Below are 23,296 nucleotides of genomic sequence, written 5' to 3'. Positions count from 1 at the left end.
CCACTTACTTCAAGTACATGGTAATGCATTTGCAAATGGGAAGGGGTCCCCAGAGGACCCCTTCCCCTTTACAAATGCATGCAAAATTATTTTTTAAGGGCAGGCAGTGGTCCCAGGGACCTCTGCCTGCCCTTAGAAAATGAAACGAAAACGTTTCATTTTTTTTTTTTTAAATGCATGGTAAGTGGGCTGCAATTTATTTTAAACTCCTTTATTTAAAAGCAGTCCCAGACATGGTGGCCAGCAAAGCCCAGCAGGCACCATACCTAGGGGGGCTGGCATTCCCAATAGGCTCGCAAATTGCGAGAGGCTCATTAATATTAATGAACCTCGCAATTTGAGACCCCATTGGGAATCTGAAACAGTGTTAAACACACAGTTGTACATTTCATTTAGCGACTCGCAATTTGCCACTCGCAATGTGTCGCCAATAGCGAGGCGCTAAATGAAATGGTCGTACATCTGGCCCCAAAATCCTTAGGGGCAGATTTACAAGCCACTTGCTCTACTTTTACGCCACCGTTGCGTCACTCTCGTGATGCAGCGGCAACGCAAAAGATGCGCCATGGTGCAGGGTATTTACAACGTAACGCATCTGAGAGATGCGCCATGTTGTAAAGCTCTGCGCCAGAAGGAGGCGTTCCGGCGCAGGAACGCCTCCTAAAAGTGGCTGAGTGAAATCTACAAGATTTCACTCAGTCACTTTGGGGCCCATGCTGCGTCAAAACCCTGCGCCTGCTTGAAGCAGGCATAAGGATTGACGCAGCATTAACAAGATTCGGCACCCCAGAGCATTTCTGGAGCTGTGTAGCGCTTGCGACGCAACTCCAGCAATGCGCCACCTTTACGGCACAGATGCGTCATGCATCTGTGCTTTTTTGCCCCATGAGGCGCAGCATTGTAAATGCGGTGCATCAATGGTGGCGGAGGCATGGCGCACAATAAGTGGCGCATCCCTGCTGATATGCATGGATGTGTCACTTATTGTAAATCTGCCCCTAAGTACTTTGAGTATTTGTTTTGTGTGCACACGTGTGTATATTTTTCGAATTACTGTTTTAATATTTGAAATTTAACTCATACAAATTGCTTGGGGGTCCCCGGCTTCCAGTTGTGACTCAATGGGGGTCCTCAGGAGTCAAAAGTTTGGGAACCACTGCCCTACATGGTAGAACCTGCACCAGCCGATTCAGGTATGACAAAAATACATCGGAATATGAGGCTCTGATGATTAAATTGAAGAACAATAAAAATATTGTTTTGCGCCCAAGTGACAAGGGCGGGAATATTGTTTTGCAGACCAAGCAAGACTATGACAAAGAAGCCTATGCCCAATTAAACAATAGAGAACATTATGAACGAATTCATGCTACCATGACCAAAACTATGCAGAGTGAATATCACCAATATTTGTCAAAATGGAGAAGTAAGAAACTGATATTGGAAAATGAATATAAATATTTGAAGAATGATTTTCCAATAATACCATCATTGTACCATATACCTAAGATACACAAGGATGCTAATAACCCCCCTGGCAGACCTATCATATCTGCCAGAGGAGGACTGATGGAAAATACCTCCGTATATATTGACTACTTTTTACAAGACTTTGTAAAGAGCCTGGATTCATATATCCAGGACACTGGTGACTTTTTGTCTAAATTGCATAAGGTTCCATGGCAGCAAGGGGACTGGCTAATGGCTTTAGACGTGAGTTCGCTGTACACAAGTATAAGACACTCTGATGGCATTGCAGCGGTTAAGTATTATTTGTCACGTAGAGACCTAGCATTGGAAAAGCACAACGATATTTTACTCTCTATGTTGGAAATTTGTCTCAATCACAACATTTTTATGTACAATAATTTGGTGTATAGACAGCTTCAGGGTGTGGCCATTGGGGCCAGTTTCTCCCCAAGCTACGCGTGTTTGCACATGGGGGCTTGGGAGGAACTGGTCCTCCGGGTAGAGCACCGGGAGATTATGGATAGACATGTGAAAACATGGTACAGGTACATTGGGGAGAGGGGTTGGCCTAACGGCTAAGGCGCTCGACCTGGGGATCTGGGTTCGAGTCTCGGTAACGACGCCAATAACCCCCTGTGATTCTGGGCAAATCACTTAATCTCCCCGTGCCTATGTAAAGCGCTCTGATAACTGATTCGGTTCGGTTCTAGTTCGCGATATATAAAACTCCCCCCAAAAAAAATTTGATGACCTTTTTATAATTTGGAGGGGGAGTGAAGCTGAAGCACTGCGGTTTGTGGAAACACTTAATGTGAATATATGCAATCTTAAATTCACTGTGACTTTAAGTCAGGACAAGGTGGCCTTTTTGGATACTGAAGTCTACGTACAAGAAGGTAGACTAGCTACACGCTTATTCAGGAAAAGTACAGCAGGCAATACTACACTGCATGCTGGAAGTGCGCATCCAGCTCATTTGATATCAAGTATCCCTTATGGTGAAATGATCCGCCTTAGGCGGGTGTGCAGTGAAGAACATGATTTACAACAAGCACAGGCCCGCAGTACTATGCGATTCTTAGAAAGAGGTTACTCTATGCAGACCATCAATAAGGCCATTCAGAAGTCCATGCTCATTAGCTGTGAACAGCTTCTTAGTAGATATAGTACCTCTGAGGAGGCAGTTACATCAGAGATGATTGTACCCCCCAAATTGTCAGTACCTGTTGAACCCTTTAGGATCATTACGGGGTTCTGTAACCAACATAGAGACTTACGTAGAATTATCAATAAAAATTGGCCCACGGTGCTACAAGATCCCGTCATTGGCAAAACACTTCCCAGACAGGCATCCATCACATACAGTCGTGCCCCTTCTATGAGAGACAGACTGGTTGATACTGAACCAGAGGTTTTAGATAAGACTACATGGTGGCAAACTAACAAAGGATTCTTCAAGTGCAAAACTTGTAAGGCCTGCTCCCATGGTAGCAATAGACTGACATATAGAGGTGGGTTCAGCAATAAGGAACATGATAGAAGTAAAGTCCTTACGTGTAAGACTGAATACGCGGTCTATATTTTGGAATGTCCTTGTGCCCTTCGTTATGTCGGGAGCACTAAGCTCCCGGTTCATAAACGGATATTACAACATCTGATGGCCATTACAAACCAGGACAATACCTACCCGGTGGCCAGACATTTTAAAGAGTTCCATCAGAGCAATAACCAGGGACTCATATATTATGTGATTGACTCTATCAATGCTAGCAGAAGGGGAGGAAACAGAGAATCAAGGTTAAGAAAGTTGGAAACTAAATATATCCTCCAGTTAGATAGTAAGCAACCAGGAGGGCTTAATCTGGCGGAGGACATGTACACTTGTTTGCACTGATATCTTATGTACTGTAAATATGATGAAATCAGAAATTGTGTATTAATTAAGATGATTTTTAGATAACTTTTAAACATTTTTGATAGTTATTTATGCTTTTTATAATGTCAACTTTTAGACCGTTTGATCTATATTTATAGCACAATTTGCACTTTTGTACATGGTGTTATGTATACCTTTTTAGGCATTAATTTCATCATAACCAACTTTCAATATAACCAAGTCTCAATTATGAATTTGTCAGGCCGGCATCAGCATTTATGCCTTGTAATTATAGGGCTGGTGATATTAGGTCCAGATATATGAATTTGTCTTATCTTTGGATATGTATTCCCTAGTTTAATGAATTTTTGTAACTGTGATTTTAGGAATACACATTTAGTTGGTAACAGAACTGAGGCAGTGTCTTGATTTACACAGTACCCACGACTGGGCTCAGCGTGAGACTGCAACTCATTAGATCAAGATTTATCAGTATATAATTAAATTTACACGGTTTAGCACTAGTTTTGCACTTTATTACACTAGGTTCTTAGGGTACTAGTCACGTGTTCTGACTTTTGGCATAAGGGGATTTAACCCGTTATTTTAGTAAATACTAGTATATGTATATTATCGAGTTTGATTCTTGTTATATGACAATTAACTTGATGTTTAGCTATATGCAGTGTGCAATATCATACCAAGTCCAAGTGGAATCAATAGTAATTTTTGAAGAGTATGAAATGATACTTTTTAAATATATTTTACCTTCATATGACCGTGCATTGTCACTACATTTCGTTTTTATGAGATCTTTATTATGATTTCTAAAATATGAACCGTGAATGTGGAATTAAGTCTATACCACATAGTATGATGGTTGATACTGAACAGGATTGAACTGCTTCGCACTGCATTTTAGTATGTCTTCCATGCCTTTTACACGTGATTTGTTTAATTGGTAGCACTTGCACTTTAAATTCATGGCTCTCACAACACTACGCTGTCATGTGATCAAGGCCTTACGAGGCAAAAACGTTATGGCGGCAGCACTGAAATAAAGAAACCAGCATCTAAATTTGGTGGTCCGTGTCCTATCTTACCTGGCATCTGAGGGAACATACAGAGCAAGGAGATCGGAGTTGTTGGACCCGGCCTCGTGGCGTGGTCCTACCCCTCCCGCATGGCGGACCCTGGACGACATCGGCCCTCCATCGACCCGCTGTCGCCCCTCCGGTCACCACCCTCAACGAACTCTCGACGAGAGCCGCCCTTGGCAAACCCCGGCTCTCCCCCTCTGGAACCTGGCGAACCCGGCTCGCCCCAACTCTGCAGGTCCGGTCACCACCCCGGGCCACCCTCTCAGGCCCGACTCCATCTTGGGCCCATCACGTCCCGAGCACGTGGCCTCGGCCCGACCCCGCCACGGCCCCAGCGAAGCCCCGACATCGTGGCACCAAGATCAACCCAGGTGGTAAAGTGGCCACTTGACGGATCCCGGAGGAGAAGAGTTTCGATGGCCCTCCAGCCGTCCCCGGACGACTGGTATCGATCGCCCTCCGGCCTCCCTGGGCGCTGGCTCCACCCCCCTGCTGGGTGTCTGGACACCTTCATCCTGGTCCCTCGGACCCCCAGGCGCGAGGGTCCGGACATCAAAGGACTCCAGTCCTATATCTGGGCCAGCCCTGGATCAGGAAATCAGTTGTATCTGGGAGTCGAAGCCCTGCTGACCTCGTCGCGGCTGATCCTGATAAGAACCCCGGAACCTGGAACCTCTGAGCCCTGCTGACTCTGTCGCGGCTCTACCAAGCTGAACCATCCACCGAGCCCTGCTGACGCTGTCGCGGCTCTACCAAGCTGAACCATCCACCGAGCCCTCCTGACGCTGTCGCGGCTCTACCAAGCTGAACCATCCACCGAGCCCTGCTGACGCTGTCGCGGCTCTACCAAGCTGAACCATCCGCCGAGCCCTGCTGACGCTGTCGCGGCTCTACCAAGCTGAACCATCCTCCGAGCCCTGCTGACGCTGTCGCGGCTCTACCAAGCTGAACCATCCGCCGAGCCCTGCTGACGCTGTCGCGGCTCTACCAAGCTGAACCATCCGCCGAGCCCTGCTGACGCTGTCGCGGCTCTACCAAGCTGAACCATCTTCGGAGCCCTGCTGACGCTGTCGCGGCTCCCGGCACCCCCCAGCTCGAGGATTGAGAGCTGTGCGCAGGGTTTCCTAGTACCAGTTGGTACCAAGACTGCCCCGCTACCCCCCTTCCCCGGACATTGGGACTTTGATTGGGATCCCACGATCCCCCTGTACATATTGCTGCGGAATCTTGCCTTTATTCTTTATATAAAGACTCTTAAAACTACTCTTGTGTGGTGTCTCTCTGTGGTGGTGTGATTGCTCGGCTGTTACGATAGTAGGAGAGGAGCCTCGCCAAGGAGGCCTCTCGACGGCGCTCTGCCAATTCCATACGGAAAGGTGGGTTTCGGGCGGCAGTCAGACATCTTCTGTCTCCCCTGGAATCGCCTTTCTAACAGGAGTTATTTATATATATATATAATATTCTCTAAATAAAACCAAAGGTTACAGGGACATTATAGTTAGGCTGACATTTCACTCGTACAAAACCATAGAAATTCAGCCGTTGTAGTTACCCAAGTTAACTATAACTTGCACCCCTCAATGCACAGCTAATGACCTCACATATTACATCACTTATGACATGGTCAGTGACATCACTGATGTCAATCACTGATGTCATTTGAGATGTCATCATCCACATCATCTGACTCACCCACTCACACCCCTATAGAATATTTTATGGAAATTAACATGGAGAAAAGCGTTCTGCGACCCCCCTCCTTTTTCTTGGCCCCCACTTGATGGATCACCCCGAAACTTTCAAAACAACAGCTTAAGTGAATGGCCCATTATTTTTGAAAAATGTGCGAATATTCTTCAAACAGCGCCAAAGTTACAGGCAAATCCAAAAACGATTTCCTATGGAAACTAGGTCCTAGCTATAACTACCTACTGGCGATATATATCGTGGAATTGATGTCAATGGGTAAGGCTGTTTCAATGTATTTCAGTGGTGAGATTTCAACTTCCAGCTTTAGTAACAGTTGATAGTCAAAATAATAACCTTGATTGAGGTTCTACCTGGAGCAAAATACACAGCTTCTATTTAAGTTTGCATGAAAACTGAATTTGAGCACATGCTTAATGAAGCAGTTGCTCATTTAAATGAATGCCCAAAACGATGTGCTGATAGAGTGTATTAAGAGAGACTGCCTAAACACTGTAATGTAAACAAACTTATGAAAATAGAAAAACTGTGTTGTAGGTTACCAGTGGAACACCAGCATGCCTTTTTAACCTATTGTTTGTGTCAATGCTTTCGCCCAAACAAAAGAAAAAATGTGTGATGTAGAGGCTGTATTATTCCGCAAGCACGCACATGCATCACCGCGTATGCTCACACCTACAAAACCTCAGGAGTGGCCTAGAGTGAAGTGGCATAAAGTACAGTGGTGCAGAGTAGATTGCCATGGGGTGCAGTGAAGTGGAGTACATTAGTTTTAAGTAAAGTGGTGTAGAATGCATTGGCGTTGAATACGGTGACATAGAATAGCATAATGTGCAATGGCATAGAGTAGAGCGGTGCAGAGTAGATTGCGGTGGAGTAGAGTGCAATGGCATAGTTGTGAGTGGCGCAGAATGGAGTAGAATGGTGCAGTGAGGTGGCATAGAGTGGAGTGGAGTGGTGTGTAGTAGAATGACACAGCGTTGATTGCAGTGGCATAGAGTGCAGTGGCGTAGAGTAGATTGTTTCAGAGTAGAGTGAAATGGTGTTGAATGGAGTGGTGCAGGATACAGTGGAGAAGTACAGTATAGAGTAGAGTGCTATGTATTAGTGGCGTAGAGTGGTGTGGAGTGGCGTGGTGTAGGGTAGAATGGGGCAGAGTGGAGTGGCCTAGGCTTGAGTGGTGTAGAGTGCAGTAATGAAGAGTGCAGTGGTGCATAGTAGAGTACACAGGCATACAGAAGAGTGGTGCACAGTAGATTAGAGTGGCCTAGAGTGCATTGGCGTAGAGTGGTGCTCAGTAGAGTGCAGTGCCATAGAGTAAAGTGGCATAGAGCTCAGTGGCAGAGAGTGCAGTGCTGCAGATTATTGTGTCATGGAGTGCAGTGGTGTAGAGTGTCATAAAGTTCATTGGTGTAGAGCGCAGTGGTGTGGAGTGGTGCAAAGTAAAGTGACAGTGCAATGGTGTTGAGTGGCGTAGAATAGAGTGGCATAGACTGCAGTGCTATAGAGTGGATTGTTCCAGAGTGGAGTGAAGTGGCGTTAAGTGCAGAGGTATAGAGTAGAGTGTCATAGAGTGCGATGGCACAGAGTAGATTAGCATGGCTTAGATTTGCTTGGCACAGAGTACAGATGAAGAGAGTGCAGCTATGCAGAGTAGAGTACCTTAGAGTTTGGTCCCAGAGAGAACAGTGTTGCAGAGTAGAGTGACGTAGAGTAAAGTGTAATTGAATTAAGTGGTGCAGGGTAGAGTACAGAGGCATAGAGTAGAGTGGTGCAGTGGCGTGGAGTGCCATAGGGTGGCATAGAGTGGTGCGGAGAGCAGTGACATAGATTACAGTGGTGCAAAGTAGAATAGATTGCCGCAGAGGGCAGTTACATAGAGTGCAATGGCGTTGCGTGACATAGCAGGCAGTGGCGTAAGGTGCAGTGGCAAAGTAGTTGGCATAGGTAGAGTGGTGTAAGGTACACTGGTTTTGAGTAAAGTGACGTAGAGTGCATCCGTGTGGAGTGGCGCAGAGTGGTATAGAGTGGCATAGACTGCAGTGGCATACAGTAGATTATTTCAGAGTAGAGTGAAGTGGTGTAGAGTGAAGTGGTGTAGAGTAGAGTGCAGTGGTGCAGGTTGGATTTGAGTAGATTGGCATTGAGTGCAGTAGTGTGGAGCAATGCAGAGTTCAGTGGCATTAAGTAGAATGGCATTATGCAGTGTTGCAGAGTATACTGTTGTAGAGTGCAGAGGCGTAGAGTACAGTGGTGCAGAGTAGAGTGGTGTAGAGAGGAATAGGGTGGCTAAGAGTGCTGTGGCATAAAGTATAGAAGCGCAGAGTGTATTGGTTTTTAGTAAAGTGGTGTAGAGTGCATTGGCATAGAGTGAAGTGGTGATAAGTGCAGTGGCGCAGAGTAGATATTTTCAGAGTAGAGTGCAGTGGTGCATATTCGAGTAATGTGTGATAGAGTGCATTGGTGTTGATGGAGTGGTGTACAGTAGAGTAGTGGAGTGGTGCAGTGATCTGGTGTGGTGCAGAGAAGAGTGTAGTGGCGTGGAGCGGAGTAACATGAAGGTCCCCTGAAAACTACCCTCAATGCTGCAGCAAGAATGGTCACAGGAACTAAGAAATTCGACCACATCTCTCCCGCACTCAAGAAACTTAATTGGCTCCCAATTGAACAGCAAGCCAGCTTCCGAACTGCACGCCTCACACATAAAGCCCTTCACACAGGCAAACCAGAATACCTGGCCGCCAAACTCAAAAGGGCCGGCCAGTCCAGGAGTCTCAGAAGTTCCAATACGCTACTACTCATTCCATTGAAATCTCGGAAACACAAAACCGCAACTAAATCTTTTGCGGGAAATGCACCTAAGATTTGGAACATCATCCCCCCTCCCCCCCCCCCACATCAGAACGATCACCTCTTTCCCGAAATTCAAGATCCTACTCAAAGCCCTCTTCCTAGAGCGCTTACGATCTTAACAAGATGGTCACAAGTTACTCTGGAAATAGTTTGACACTGTACCATAACCTCGTTGTGGTCTAAAACAGTTGTCTCAGAACTAAAATCGCCGTAATGTCCTGTCAGACCTCAACTGGATCGATAGACACCCCACGCACTGTCAGCAAGGTAACCTCTCTACTGGAAACTCCTCAGCCACGATTCTCTTGCTGGACCACAAGATCTGTATTATATATATGTCTATAATGCTCATAAGTATGTAAGTTGCGGGGAGGAGCCAAGATGGCGATCGGGATGGCTGCATAAATGCTCGGCTCCGTGAGCCCTCCCGCCCCGCACATACATCCTGGCGATTAACTTGAGCAGTATTTGTTACTTCGAGTAGGGGAAGGAAAGCATTCACTTACCATCCGCTTCTGTGGCTCCACCGTGCAGTTGACCCGAAGAAATGTCCCCGGCTGTTTGGCGGCCTTCGAGGTGCTGAGACCGGGATCTCGAGTGAGGAGAGTGTCCGGCAGTGATTGCAACTCCAGCGGCCTCTGGTCGCGATGGGAAGCCACTCGGAGAGAACCTGAGATCTGAGAGCCGAAAGAGATGATACCAACCCGCTCCCAATAGCGGGTTGCCCTGCGAGAGGTGCGATATAGCTGGGCCGGAGAGAGTCCATGATGCCCAGTTCCCCTTCGGTGTGATACCCGGTCATGTTAACAGCCCCCCCCGGGAGCCGATGGGAGACTCCTGGAGAGCAGCAGGGAGCTTGTTTAGCCTGTTGGTGACTCTCCTTTCTGTTACCTGCCCCGACTATTGAGATCCCGCTGTGGATCCTGCTGGTTCCGGGGGTTGGTCCCGATCCCGCGGTGAGGTGGAGGAGGAAGAGACCGCAACGGCTGAAATGGCGGATGCTACCCTCTCGCGTACCCATCGTCCGGGCAGAGAAACCGGTGCACGAGAGAATCCCGGGGTTTGGCAGAGCGAGAAAAGACCCACGCCCAGCAATGTTCTGGCTGCATTGACAAACCTGCGGACTGCCCTGTTCCGGGGGTCCCGAGAGTTGGGAAGAAAGGTGGCCGCCATTGTTGGCCCGCCATTTTGTAACGACATGGATCGCTCTCGAGAAGGCGCCGAGGTGTTTGCCTCTGATTCATTGACGTATTCCCCGGATGAGTCTACGTTCTTGGAGCTGCGGATAGGTTTGGTTCATGAGCTTGCAGTAGATACCCCTGTTGCACGTGTGATTGTTTCATCGGGGCCTCTCTCCGATCGGCGAGTGGAGGAACAGCATCGCTCCATGGTTTGGGCGGCCCCGGCGGAGTTTCGACTCTTCCCTCATCGTGTGATCCCTTTTCCATGTTTGGCGGGACTGTGCTCTGACTCGAGACTGTTGGTGGTGTCGCTATTGTCGCATTCAGACTTCCGCCATGCATCATCTGCGAGATTTCGGTGGCTGGGATCCTATGGAGCAACGATACTGCCTGATCCTCCCGGTGCATTCAGACCCTTTGTGCTACTTTGCATCCCGTCTGAGGGATTGTTCAACGTTGGTATTATTGACAGAAGTGGCCAGGGGTGACTTTGATTGGGACATGGAGGGACTCATAGATGGTTGATGGTGATTTGAGGGGTGCTTAGCGGAGATGTAATTGATTGCGCTATACGTGATTGCTGTTACTTGTACTTCTTCTACCGTTGCTGTTTAGACGATTTTGGATGCGGAGGTGGGAGGGGCCGGATGACCAGATCGAGGGCCCTTCTCCTGTCTTTTTTCTCTCTTTCTTTTTCTCTTTTTCTTTTCTGTATTTCGGGTCCCTTCTTTAGGGCGACTGGCACGCTGCTGGGGGGGGTAGGCCGTAGCCTTTTGCAGGGGTGCAGGGTTGGGGGTTGGGGGATGGGCTTGTTGTTTTGTTCTCTCTTTGTCTCTATGGCCCTGTGCCCTTTTCCTTTTTCGATGTAGTCGTCTTCCATGTTTCCTATAGTGTGGTGCGCCCCGAGGGGTGGGACTAGCTCGCCATGATTGCTCCGTGTTTATCACATCCATCCTGACTCTTATGCTCCCTCCCCCGTCACTCCCAATATGTGTACATCACTGGCGTAAAACTTTTTGCTTCCACTTAGCTGTGATAGGGGCGTGTGTGACTGTGCGACATAGATTTTCTTTTTCGTTATTGTAAAATGAACCGTCCCAGATCCTTATTATTGCATCGTAATTTAAATTTTGTCATATCCTGGATGCTGCTCAACCTTCGACCTCCGAACCGCTGTATATTTGTACACTCCATTCCTCTTTGCCGATCTGAATAGCGGCCGGTTTGGTTGTAGGCCCATGTTTGTATTTCCGTGCCTCAACAATAAAGGTTCTTAAAAAAAAAAAGTATGTAAGTTGCGTATTTTGTCTATGCCGCTAATGCTCATAATTGGACATGCTGTGAAGCGCTCTGATACCCTCGGATCCAGCTAGCGCTATACAAAACTTCGAAATAAATAAAAAAATAACCATTACATATGCACTCGCACACAGTTTTGGTGATAAAAGTATACAACACACATACGATAATGTGTTTGAATGTCATCACCCAATGTATTGATTTGTCCATCAGCACAGTTCATTTACAGACATGTACATTTTGTTGTGTGCTTGTAAAAAAAAAAATTGTACAGCCCTGTCTCAAGCACTGCCTGAAGCCAGCACGATTGTCACATAAACCCTGTCACTTTGAAGTCAGACATTAAGCTCACTAGAAGACACAGCCTGACATTTGACCTCTGTCTTTGAATGCACAGCAAATGTGACAAGATAAGAACAATATTTGAAGGCCTGTTTACAGAAAACCAGTTTGTGTAAGAATGCATTAAACAAGGTTTGTGCAACGGAGGGATAAACTCAAGCAGGACAGCCTAAGGCAAATAAAGCCAGCAAATAGAAAGCCCAGGAAATGCGAGTTGCAAACCACAAAGCAAATGGTAAGCAACGGGCAGAATGCATTCCTAGGTCAACTTTGAATGTTCTCAAGATGTCTTTAGCAAACCAGGCAGCTGTGCTGTCTGGTAGTCTGCAGCCTAAAAAGACCAGGAGGAATGTAGAAAGCCATGGAGGACTTTGGATGGATGTTTGAGTGAGCAACAGAGCTGCAGGGGCGAGGGATACATCATACCAGGGAGAAAGCTAGAAAACACATGCACTCTCATGGAGTGCTGAAAGAAAAAAAAAGTGGTTCCTAAAAGTGAGTAGTGCAATGATGCAAGTCGTCCAATCAAACGGGATGGTAGAGACTATACTCCAGGGGAGGGACAAACGGATTAAGGAGAACAACCAATATAATATGGACAAGGGAAGTTGTTGAATAATAAGTAAGCAAATACGAGAAACAGCAAAGGCAATCAGTGGTAATCAATGGGTTGCGTCAAAGTCCATTGTAGGTTCTTGATATAGTCCACAATAGGCTTTCTCCTACAAGAAAGCTAGAAAGATGTATTTTAAACCACACTTAAGAAGGGTACGGTTGACGATTGACTCAGTAGTTTTCATTTTTGTTTCAGGTTTTTGCAGAAGTGATGAAATGAAAGCTATGGACGTTTTGCCAATTCTTAAAGAAAAGGTTGCATACTTGTCGGGTAAGGAAGATTTGCTTTACTCTTTTAAGCCCATTAAAATAGTGTTTTGATTGAGAAACATTGTTAAAAGCTCCAGAGAAGTGTTATATTATCCTATAACATGGTCATTACTGTCTGTTCTCTCTAAACTTAATCCAAAATCTGTGCATCTATTCCCTTCTAGATTTTCGTGCCTTACTTTTTGTCTTGTTACTTCCTGCTCTTTTTGTATTATACACCTTAACTTCACCTTTTCTTTTTGACAAATTTGAAGTAGCAATTTCTTTATATGCATAACGTTGGTATGGTCCATGGCATTATCCGTTAAAGATACGCTAGAGAATATTCTGGTTAATTGCACTCTTCTGGTAATGCAGGCTCCATATTGGTTTTTTTTCAGCTCACCTGCATTGTGCTTGAGCCTAAGGCCACTGCACTGCAATAGTTGATCAGTCAACCGGAACGCAACTTCCTCGAGCTATGTTTTTTCCCAAAAAGATCCGTAATACAAAAATACATGTACGTATATGCAGGGGCATTCATTCTGATCTTTGTTTACTGATCTGTTCCAGTATCTGTCACATTTTGCTTACGCCCTTTACAACATACCTTGTGTTGCAATAGATCAGCAACTGGAATGACATACTCTTCATTTCAGTGACAGCAAAACAATTGCTCTTCTGGTAATGCAAGACTAACAATCTGTTGAAAGGTGTCTCTCTTCTGTAGAACTGTCCAGTGCAAACAGTGGTGACGGATGTGTCACTGTCAGGATAGGGAGCCCATTTATGACCCCTATAACATGTTAAAGAAGGAAAGTCCTCGTCACATCAGTTCTTGGAGCTCAGAGCAGCCCATCTGGTTCTTAAGGCCTTTTCTCATCTCTGATGATAAATAACATTCTTAATCAGATGGCAGCAATACGTTGCCTCAATGAAGGTGGCACAAGCTTAAACCTGTTTATCACTGAAGACACGGAAGATCTGGTTATGGACCCTATCCATGGGCCTGTCAAGGCAGTCCAATTTCCAGGAGCACTACATCAACAAGCAACCTTCCTAAGTAGGCTTTATGACTAAAACCACAAATGGGTTCTAGGCAACTATATTCTTCAGGATATAATCACATAGTTATGCTTTCCAACTGTGAAGCTCTTCGCTATGGCTGAAAACAAAAACAATCAAACACACAAAAGGTGATTGGAGGATGCTTGCAACAAGTCTAACCACTGGCAATTGTTCTATGTAGCATTCCAATCCATTGTTATTTTGCCCACCATGCCTCCTCAGATTAGACCTAGCGATATGAAAATTAGTCTTGGTTCTACTAACTATGGGAACAGTTCAGCCCTAACTGCCAAGCCAGGTCATTTCTCAACCATAACATGCTGGTCCACATTGTAGGCACAGGCAACAAGTAAATACCACTCCAATTACTCCAGCCAGGATCATAAAAATCTTCCAGCCCCAGGTGGACAAGAGGTTCCAGAACCACCCTGTTAAGGACCAAGTACCAGTGTCAGCATGAACTTCCGCAGCCAAGCGATGTAGTTTCTGAATGGCTAAGTGTATAGTTGGAGCAGAATCAGGGATATACACACAACAGGAGCTGCCGATCACGCAGCATGCTCCTCCTCGATCAGCTAAGATGACGTCAAGTACCATCCGATTTTGAAGCGAAACGAGCCTCGTAGCCTGAAGCTCTACCGTCAGATCAGGCAAAATTCCAGCAATGGTTTGAACTACATTTTCCACCACTCTGGAGAGACGTATAACATCTCTGCTAGTAAAAATAGGACCCATATAGGAAAGAGACCCTTTGCTATGTCCACAAACTGCTGTGATGCGGTGTCAGTCTGGTCAGTACTATCAGTATCGATACTTCTACTGGCTCGGGAGAGATCTGAATTTCGTTTAGTCAGCTGGTGATTCTTATGATAATTAGAAGGGGCTATATATACTGGAGGATAAAGGAAAGACAGGTAACACTGCCCTGCCCATCCTCGGGGAAGCCAAGTGTAAGCGTTTTTGCCGCATGCGAAATACACATTAGGCGGAGTGTTCAAGGGTGGGGTGCTGTTGGTATGCAAAGTGTAGGTGTAGTTACATCTACTGTCTCCTACCTTAACATGACCTTTACCTTGAATACAAAAGGAAGCAGTACTATTTAAAATGGGAACTGGCATTGCCTTATCATCTGTGACATTACGATCTTGGAAATACTGAAAATATTGCATGGAGTTAAAGTGCTCAAAATCCAACATTTCTTCCTTCAACCACGTGGCATTCTCATAAGTGGTATACATATTCATACAGGCATCCAGGTCTAAAGATCCCTCTCCTTGGTTTCCCAATGCATCAAATCCCTGATGTTGTTCTATATACCTTAAAACAGCTTCATAATCCTTTTCGGTATATCTTTTGGGGTTGGCTACATAATGTAGATACATAAGAGATAGCAACTGAAACCAGGCATCACAGCTCGCTAGGTGTGATAATGGCAGAGAAATGAATAAATCATGACGATGCATTACAGATGGCAAAAGGCCACATACCCAACAGTTTGTCTTATTTGTAGTGCTATGAGCTTTAGGGGGATCACCTTAAACTAGCCGGCACTGACCTTTGCTGCCCGTGGGTTCCTGGTCTCTCGCCGCCGCATTCCCGCAGGCTGCCGAGGAGAGGACCGGGAGACTCCATTACCCAGGCTCCCCGGCACCGCCGCAACGTCACCTGTGCGCCCGGAGGCGCGATAAATCACGGCCCGCCCCGACAGTCTATATGTGTGTAAAATGCTTAATGTGTCTCGCTCTGTGACTCCTATTTTGACCATTCAATAGACCTATCGTAATCCTACAAAAAACATGTCATATCTAATATGTCATTTAACCCCTTGGGGATCATTGTACCAAGTGTTGTTATCCAGTATACCTCACGTTGAAGCAGTTTTTTATTTGTGTCTATTCCAGGACATGTTTTTTCTTTTTCAATGATCTGGAATCTTAGTTCAGAAATTGAGTGTTTTTTATTTGTCCAGTGGGCTGCTAATGCTGAAGTCAAGTTTTTTGTTCTAATACGACTTTTGTGCTCTTGGAGCCTGGTTTTATTTTTCTTTCCATCTTCCCGACGTATGCCTTTCCACAAGGACATTTTATGCAATATATGTTGTTGGCTGTATTGCAATCACTTGTGTGCCTCAACGGTGTTTGCGTGCCTAAACTCGGATGTATTAACGTGTTACCTGTAATGGCATTGTTGCAGTGTATGAAGTTGTGACATCTTGAGGTTCCCTTGAATTCCTTGGTTTGGTCAGTGGTGGTAGTTTTTAGGTCTCCACCTGCGAAAGACTGCGCACATGCGCAGTCTCGCTGGCGAGACTTAATGGGGTAGAGAGAACATCACTAGCGAGGTTAAGCCCCGCCCCTCTTCTCCATTGGCTGGCCTCCTAATCGGTGGCCAGCCATTGGAGAAGAGGTCCTAGTGACGTTCTTCTTTCTATCTAAGCCCCGTCCTTTTCAGACTGGGGGGCGTGGTTTTTACTTTCTTTCTTACATTCTTTACAAACAACAGGCAAAAACACACCCCCCAGTCCGAAAAGGATGGGGCTTGCTGCCTCTCGAGGACACACACTTTGTGTTGACAAAAGGCACCAGGCACAGCGCCCGCTCCCAGGCCTCGCCTGAAGCTGCTTCAATTCACAATCCGCAGCCCTCGCATCGCCTTTTGAAGCGCTCATTAAGTCATGGCTGTTCACTTCATAGTGCGCTCTTTATAACCCGGGCCGCGAGTGGTTCTAATTGCTGCTAAGGAAAAGCCCCCACTGCAGCATTGTAATACCTTCCGAGGATGAGAAACAATATGAGGATATATACAACGCCGCCCGGGATTCACACCGCGGTTAATTGCAGCTATATATAGCCATAGGTGGGACCGTTCATGCCCTACTCATAAAACTGAGAGCACGCCGCACGAATGCAGAAAAGCGTCTAAATATATGACTTAAAAAAACCTGAAATGTCTGACAGGGAAAGCGTACGATGCGGTGCAGTCTCAAACCGTTTTTCTCCCTCAATTGTTTATTTAAAAATAAGGAGGGAGTGAGCGGCGAGGCCGGGGCGATGCTCATTTGCAGTTGCGAGATGCTAGGGTGTTGCAGAACTTAAGTAGGTGAGTAATGGGTTTATTTTGGAGGCGGGGACGGAGGGGGGTGTTGCTCCCTGTACCCGTTGTGTGTTTTGTGTCACAGTGTGTTTTCAGTTGTTGCCTGGTCGCTGCGTGCCCATGTGCGTTGCACCGCTTGTGTAAATCTGGACGTGGAGGGGGGCGCTGCCTGTTTACTCTGCCGAGGGGCTGAGATTAAAATACCAGGTTGTGTTTCACTGTCGGCTTCTGCTGCCACACACCAAGGAGGGAGGGAGTGAGCGGGGAGGCCGGGGCGAGCCTCATTTGCAGTCGCGAAATGCTAGGGGGTCGTGTTTCCAATGAGGCAGATCAGTGGGTCAACGCGCCTGCTGCAGACATCCCTCCCCCGGTTCACAGACTGTATGGGGAGGGGAGGCGTGGAGCACTGGTTTGCCAGATGAGTGTGTGACCAAGAGTCACAGGTTCAAGTCTTAGCAAGAAAGCTTGGCAGGTTAATGTCCCTGCTGCAGACAGCTGGCTGTGCCCAGCGGGTCTCGGTGCCAGTATGTGAAGTGGTGAGTTAATGTCCCTGCTTTGGATGTTTGTTTGCAGCAGGCCACGTACTCCGATCTAATATAGCTCGTCCTGGAATGCCCCTGTGTTTTCAATGCGCACACTAATCAAAAGGTTGGAATTTTACGACAGCTGCAAGGGTTAGTGTACTCCCTGCAGGTGTGTATGTGTGTGTGTCTGCGCACCACAGGCCATATAGCCTTTTCTGTTGTGTGCTTACCGCTATAGTGCCCCTGACGCATACCTGTTTGTGTGTACAAGATTCATGGCACTGGTTCAAATCCAATCCCATTAAACACCTCTGTGGGTTGTGCCCCAGTTGCAGAAATGTGTGTGTATGGTACATGCTATTGGTTTCATCACAGACACCTTGTTGTCTAGACCCATCTTTTGCTGAAATGTAAGAAGAGGAGAGATGTGTACAGCCTCATGTCAAGGGTAAATGTGCAAGAACTAGATTTATGTTGAGACCTGCTTCAGAGCTCTTTCTGTAGCCTCAAGGCCCAGCAGGGCCAACTTAGCCTTTCATCCTTAGGTCTGTCTTTAATCCTTGAGATGTTGATATGGCAAAATACAAGAGCACCATTTATGGACCCTTCTCCTGCAGAGCAGCTGACATTAAGGGGTCGGGAAAGGTGTGATGAGGGGTGCAGTTCTGAGATGGCATGGCTTGAATCTTTTAGGTGGACTTACTTATAGGTCAGTAGAAACCTTACTTGACGGACTGGTGGTGTGTGGCTCTGTGTGTGGGTGTGTGGCTCTGTGTGTGGGTGTGTGGCTCTGTGTGTGGGTGTGTGGCTCTGTGTGTGTGTGTGTGGCTCTGTGTGTGTGTGTGTGGCTCTGTGTGTGTGTGGCTCTGTGTGTGTGTGGCTCTGTGTGTGGCTCTGTGTGTGTGTGTGTGGGTGCAAATGCAATAGGTCTTGCATTTGCAAGAGATTAAGTTATTGGCATTGTAAATGACAATGCCATTTATTTATCCGTTTTCAAAACCAACACATAAATAACAAGCATTTACAATGCAACGGTTTCGCCTTTTAAAAAGTTAGAGCTATTGACAATCTCCAAGATGAATGTGTAGTAAGGAGTGAGTAGTGATAAGTGGAGTTAGTAGTAGACTATTTGTTTTTTTTGTTGTAGGGAGTATTAGAGTGAGTAGTATTAAGTTAAGAGTTGTAAATAGTATTATATTGTAGAGAGCTATTAGTATATTGTGAGTATTGAGTTGTATAAATCTGTTAATAGACTATTAGAGTGATTCGAAGTGCATGTATGTATTAAGTGTTTGTGGAGTACTTAGTAGAGTAAATGAGAGAGTAGTATAGAGTATTATAGTGATCATATTTAAGTGTGTAGTAAAGTGTTAATAAATGTTGTGTAGTAAAGTGTTAATCGTAAAGTATCATTTTTTATGCAAGTAGTAAAGAGTTAGTATGAGCAAGTAGTAAACAGTGAGTAATAGTGTTAGTGAGTATTGTAGCGAGTAGTAGACTGAGTAGTATAGTTATAGTTGTAACTAGTGAGTAGTAGCTTGAAGAGTTATTAGTATTTATAAGTAGAGTAGTAGGAAGTGTTTCATAGAGTAAATAGTATAGACTGACTAGCAGAGTGATTAATTTGTATTTGAGTGGTAGAGTAAGTTGTAGAGTACTATAGGGAGTAGTTGAGTGGGTCGTTAATAGCAAGTAGTATAGAGTGAGTAGTATGGAGTGAGTAGTAAAGCTTGAATAGTATTTTCTCAGTAAAGAGTGAGTAGTGGAGTGAGCAGTAGTGAGTATAGTAGCAGAGTAGTAGCAGGAGTATTAGTGTTTTGAATTTTGTAATTATTTAGTATTAGATAGTAGATATTTATTAGTAGAGTAAGTACAGAGTAGGAGATACTGTTATTGGCATGTATGTTACAAGAGCTTATGCAAAGTTGTCCATCTTTGCTGTTATTTTTAACTAGTCCATTGGTATTGAATTATTTATTTCAACACATTTCAAACGTTGTTTCTTTTTAATTTGTACTGTTATAGTAGTTAGTTCTTTATTTGCATTTTCTAGTCCATATACGGTTATAGTATTTTCTTCTTGTATTTTCTGTGAAGCAAAAATAAGTGTTACTTGATTTATTTAACATTTTTTTTTCCTTCTTTGAGCTAAAGAGAAAAATGAATGTTATATGCAGAGCTAAAACAAGTTAATAACTGGCGAAGGTGATTTAGATAGCACAGATAAGACTAAACATAGTTCACCAAATATACTTTTTACATATGAGCCAACAAAATATTTATTAATAATATTTATATTCTATACATGTATTTTATCGCTTTTTAGTTAGAAAGTTTGTAGTAGAGTTTTTATTAGAGAGTGCGTAGTAGAGGAGTTGAGTTATTAGTAGAGTGTGAGTAATAGAGTGATTTGTGGAATTTTGTAAGTTGTAGAGTAGTAGTGGGAGTATTAGAGACTTTAGAGAGTGAGTATTAAAGCGCGAGTTTTAAGGCTTTAGTACTTATGAGTGTGTAGTAAATAGTGAGTAGTGGAGTGAGTTCCATAGAGTATTATTGAATATAGTATTAGTGAGTAGTAGAATGTGTAGTATATATTTAGAGTTGTAAATAGTGAGTAGCAGATAGTTGAGTTAGTAGAGTGTGAGTAGAGAGCAGTAGAAACTTAATAGAGTAGTATAGAGTATTATAGTGCTAATATTTAAGTGTGTAGTAAAGTGAGAGTAGTAAAGCATTATTTGTAATGTGCGAGTAGAAATTGATGATAAAGTAGTAAAGAGTGAGTATGCGTGAGTAGTCCAGTAGTAGAGAGTATTATTGAGTATGTTAGTGAGTAGTAGAATGAGTAGTATAGAGTTATAGTTTTAGGTAGTGAGTAGTAGATAGAGTTATTAGTATTGTTAAGTAGAATAGTAGGAAGTGTGTTAGAGTAAATAGTCTACAATGAGTAGCAGAGTGAGTATTGTGTTTGACAGTTGTAGAGTGAGTTGTGGAGTATTATAGGGAGTATTTGAGATTAGTTAATAGTAAGTAGTATCGAGTTACTAGTAATTTGCAAGTAGTATTTTTTGAGTAGTAAAGAGTGAGTAGTGTAGTGAGCAGTAGAGTAGTAGTGAGTATAGTAGCAGAGTATTAGCATTAGTATTAGTGTTTAGATATTTCTAATTAGTCAGTGTTAGTAAATATTTATTACTAGAGTAAGTCCAGAGTAGCAGATAGTGATTTTTAGAGTAAGTAGTTTAAAGTGATTAGTAGAGTGATTAGGGAGTATTATAGAGTGGTAGACTAAGTACTAGAGCAGAGTTCTTCAATCTGTGGGGGGGGCGCCACTACACTCCAATCTTCCCTTTCTTTGGAGAACTCTGGTAGGGGGTGCGAGGGGAAATCGAGGGGGCACTACGCCCGTTCTTTTGTCTGGGTAATTCTCCCAGGAGGGGGTTAATTGACGGAGTTGACAGCTTCAGCTGCAGTGCAGGCAAGGAGTCTCCTCTGCTAAAAACGAAAGCAAACAAACAGACACGCTTTCAGTTTTAGTAGAGGAGACCCCTTGCCTCCCACTGCAGCTGAAGCATTTCAGCGCTGTGAATTAACCCCCTCCTGGGAGAGTTAGCTCTACGTTTCCAGAGAACTTTTAAGGCATCTGCAAAGTGGGCTCTGGTCCAGGTCCCCAGCCTTTCAAAGGGGGTGGGAGTGAAGGGGAGGTGTGGGGTGAAAGAGCCAGCTCTGTTCTACAGAGTTTTGTCCTAAATAAAAAATATTGTCATTTACAATGCCAATAGCTCTAATTTTTGCAAAGGCGAGACCGTTGCATTGTAAATGCTTGTTGATAACAACTCCAGTAGATTTCTGCCTCTGGTGTAAGCAAGTAGAGGTAACTCTTTGTATATGCTGTTAAAATCAGGTTTATTGGCCAGAAGTTCCCAACTCGTGTTAATAATGTTTTTGATGGCTGGAGAACTAGTGGTGTATTTAGATACAAATGCGATGTCATAGTTTTTCTCGTTATGTTGGGAACAAATAGGTCTTTCCGTTCTTTACTGGCAGCTCTTTGCATACATTGATGTAATACCCTGTCTGGATAGCCTCTTTGTTTGAATCTTTGTCTGTATTCCTCAGATTTCTTTTGACATGTTTGAGGATCTGAGCATATTCTCTTTATCCTCACAAATTGAGACTATGGCAAGTTATTATTAGGCTCCTTGGATGAAAACTTGTGTATTCAAAAGCGTTATTCCGGTCCGTGGTTTTAGTGTATATTTGAGTGTCCAGGCCAGTGCCATCCTGTTTTTTCATTACTGTCACGTCCAAATATTCTATCTCCTTATCATGAATTTTGTAGGTGAACCGAATTCTGGGATCAAATACATTCATCAGTGCTAACAATTCTTCCAAAGCCTCACGTGTGTTCATGTAAATGTAAATGTAAAAATGTAAATGTAGTGTATTTTGTAAAGCGCACAGCTGCCCCAACGGGGCGTCCCGGCGCTGTATAACGCTGTGGAACCCTTCCTGGCTCTCCCTGTGAGAAGCCCCTCCTGGGCACCCCCAAGGTGAAGCCAGGCATCCCAGTGTTGTAGGGGCCATTGTGGAGATTAAGCAAGCTATTGCCCAGAGTTGCAGCATGGGACCCATGATTAGAGTAGGCGCCGAGGCGAGAATTATCGAGTCCGCGGACATTGAGCTCAAGACCCTGCCGCGTCGGGACTTGAACCCTGGTCCCGGGCCTGATCTCTGCTTCAGAGTCTGGCGCTCTAACCAGTGAGCTACACTTCTCCACATCCAGACCAAAAAAATGTCGTCTATGAATCTGCAATATAATTTTATCTTGGACCACCATATTTGATTGCTCATTAGGTTCTAATGTTCAAATAAAGCCATAAAGATGTTCGCGTGTGCAGGCGCCCCCGAAAAACCCATTGAGGTTCCTGTGAGTTGTGCGTAGTATTTGTCTTCCCATCTGAAATAACTGTGTTGCAAGCAAAAGTTCAACAACTGTAGTAATAGTACCTTTTCAATGTTGATGTCCTCTAATTGTAGTAACGCCCATTCAACAGCTTCTAGACCAGCTGCATGTGGTATTGAAGTATAAAATGCTACTACATCTATTGTACCGAGTAGCCATGATGCTTGTATTTCTGACCCTGTGTTTTCCAGAGGGTTGACAGCTCTTGCTTGTTGCAGCACCCATAAATAAATTCAAGGAATAGTTCGGAGAATCAGGAGTGCACCCCCTAACATTATATAATTATTTCTTTGCCATGTGGGCAGCCCCTGACAAATTCAGGTGGCCAGTCCCGTTCAGCTAGAAGAATGTCATAACCCTGAGAGCTTCTCCCAAAGGAGTGCTCTTATTTTTCTAGTTATATTTCCCTCCATCCGGAGTGTTACTTCATATAACTTGTGTGGGACACTAACCCTGGTATCTGCAGTTTCAACTTGGATGTACTCATTCAGGTCTACTGTCTCCAGATGATCCTTCATGATCTTGCGAGCTATGGTGACTTCTGCTGTGCTGTCCAACATTGTTTGAGCCCACTCCCCGTTCTTGAGTTGTGACCTTAAGATCCTCGGCATGTCTGATTTTTAGACCTGCTACCTTCTTTTTGGTGAATTGAGTTTTCTTATTTTTTGGAACGTGTTGTTCGTCTTTGGACTTCACGCGTTCTTCCTTTTGGTCTGACCGTCCTCTTCTTTCGGATTTCTCTGATGAAGTCTGAAAGGTATGAGAGGAACGTGTATCAGTGTCTTGATATCTATCAGGTTTTCTCAAATTATCCCTATTGCTGAGGTCAAACCTCTTTTCAGAGGGCTCCTTTTGAGGAGTCCTACCTCTGGATTGGGAACGCTTCTCCTTAGGAGTCTGCTTAGTGTTCACCCACTTCTTTTTAGGAAGAGTAAGAGTGTTTTTAATAAAAACTTTCT

The 23,296-nt window shown here is 44.7% G+C and overlaps 1 protein-coding gene across 3 annotated transcripts in view; it reads left to right on the top strand.

The window, feature by feature from the left end:
* Positions 1–23,296, top strand: part of TRIO (trio Rho guanine nucleotide exchange factor) — a 4,034,553-nt gene that overhangs the window by 160,664 nt on the left and 3,850,593 nt on the right. For all 3 annotated transcript variants that reach the window (XM_078687660.1, XM_078687659.1, XM_078687661.1), the window contains exon 2: positions 12,640–12,714. In XM_078687660.1, coding sequence (XP_078543786.1) covers positions 12,640–12,714 — 75 coding nt within the window. The remainder of the gene's footprint in view (positions 1–12,639; positions 12,715–23,296) is intronic.

The sequence above is a fragment of the Lissotriton helveticus genome, chromosome 4_1, assembly GCF_964261635.1.
Source record: "Lissotriton helveticus chromosome 4_1, aLisHel1.1, whole genome shotgun sequence".
Classification (NCBI taxonomy): domain Eukaryota; kingdom Metazoa; phylum Chordata; class Amphibia; order Caudata; family Salamandridae; genus Lissotriton; species Lissotriton helveticus.
Note: the sequence above shows the minus strand (reverse complement) of the source record. Positions and strands in the feature narration are given on the sequence as shown.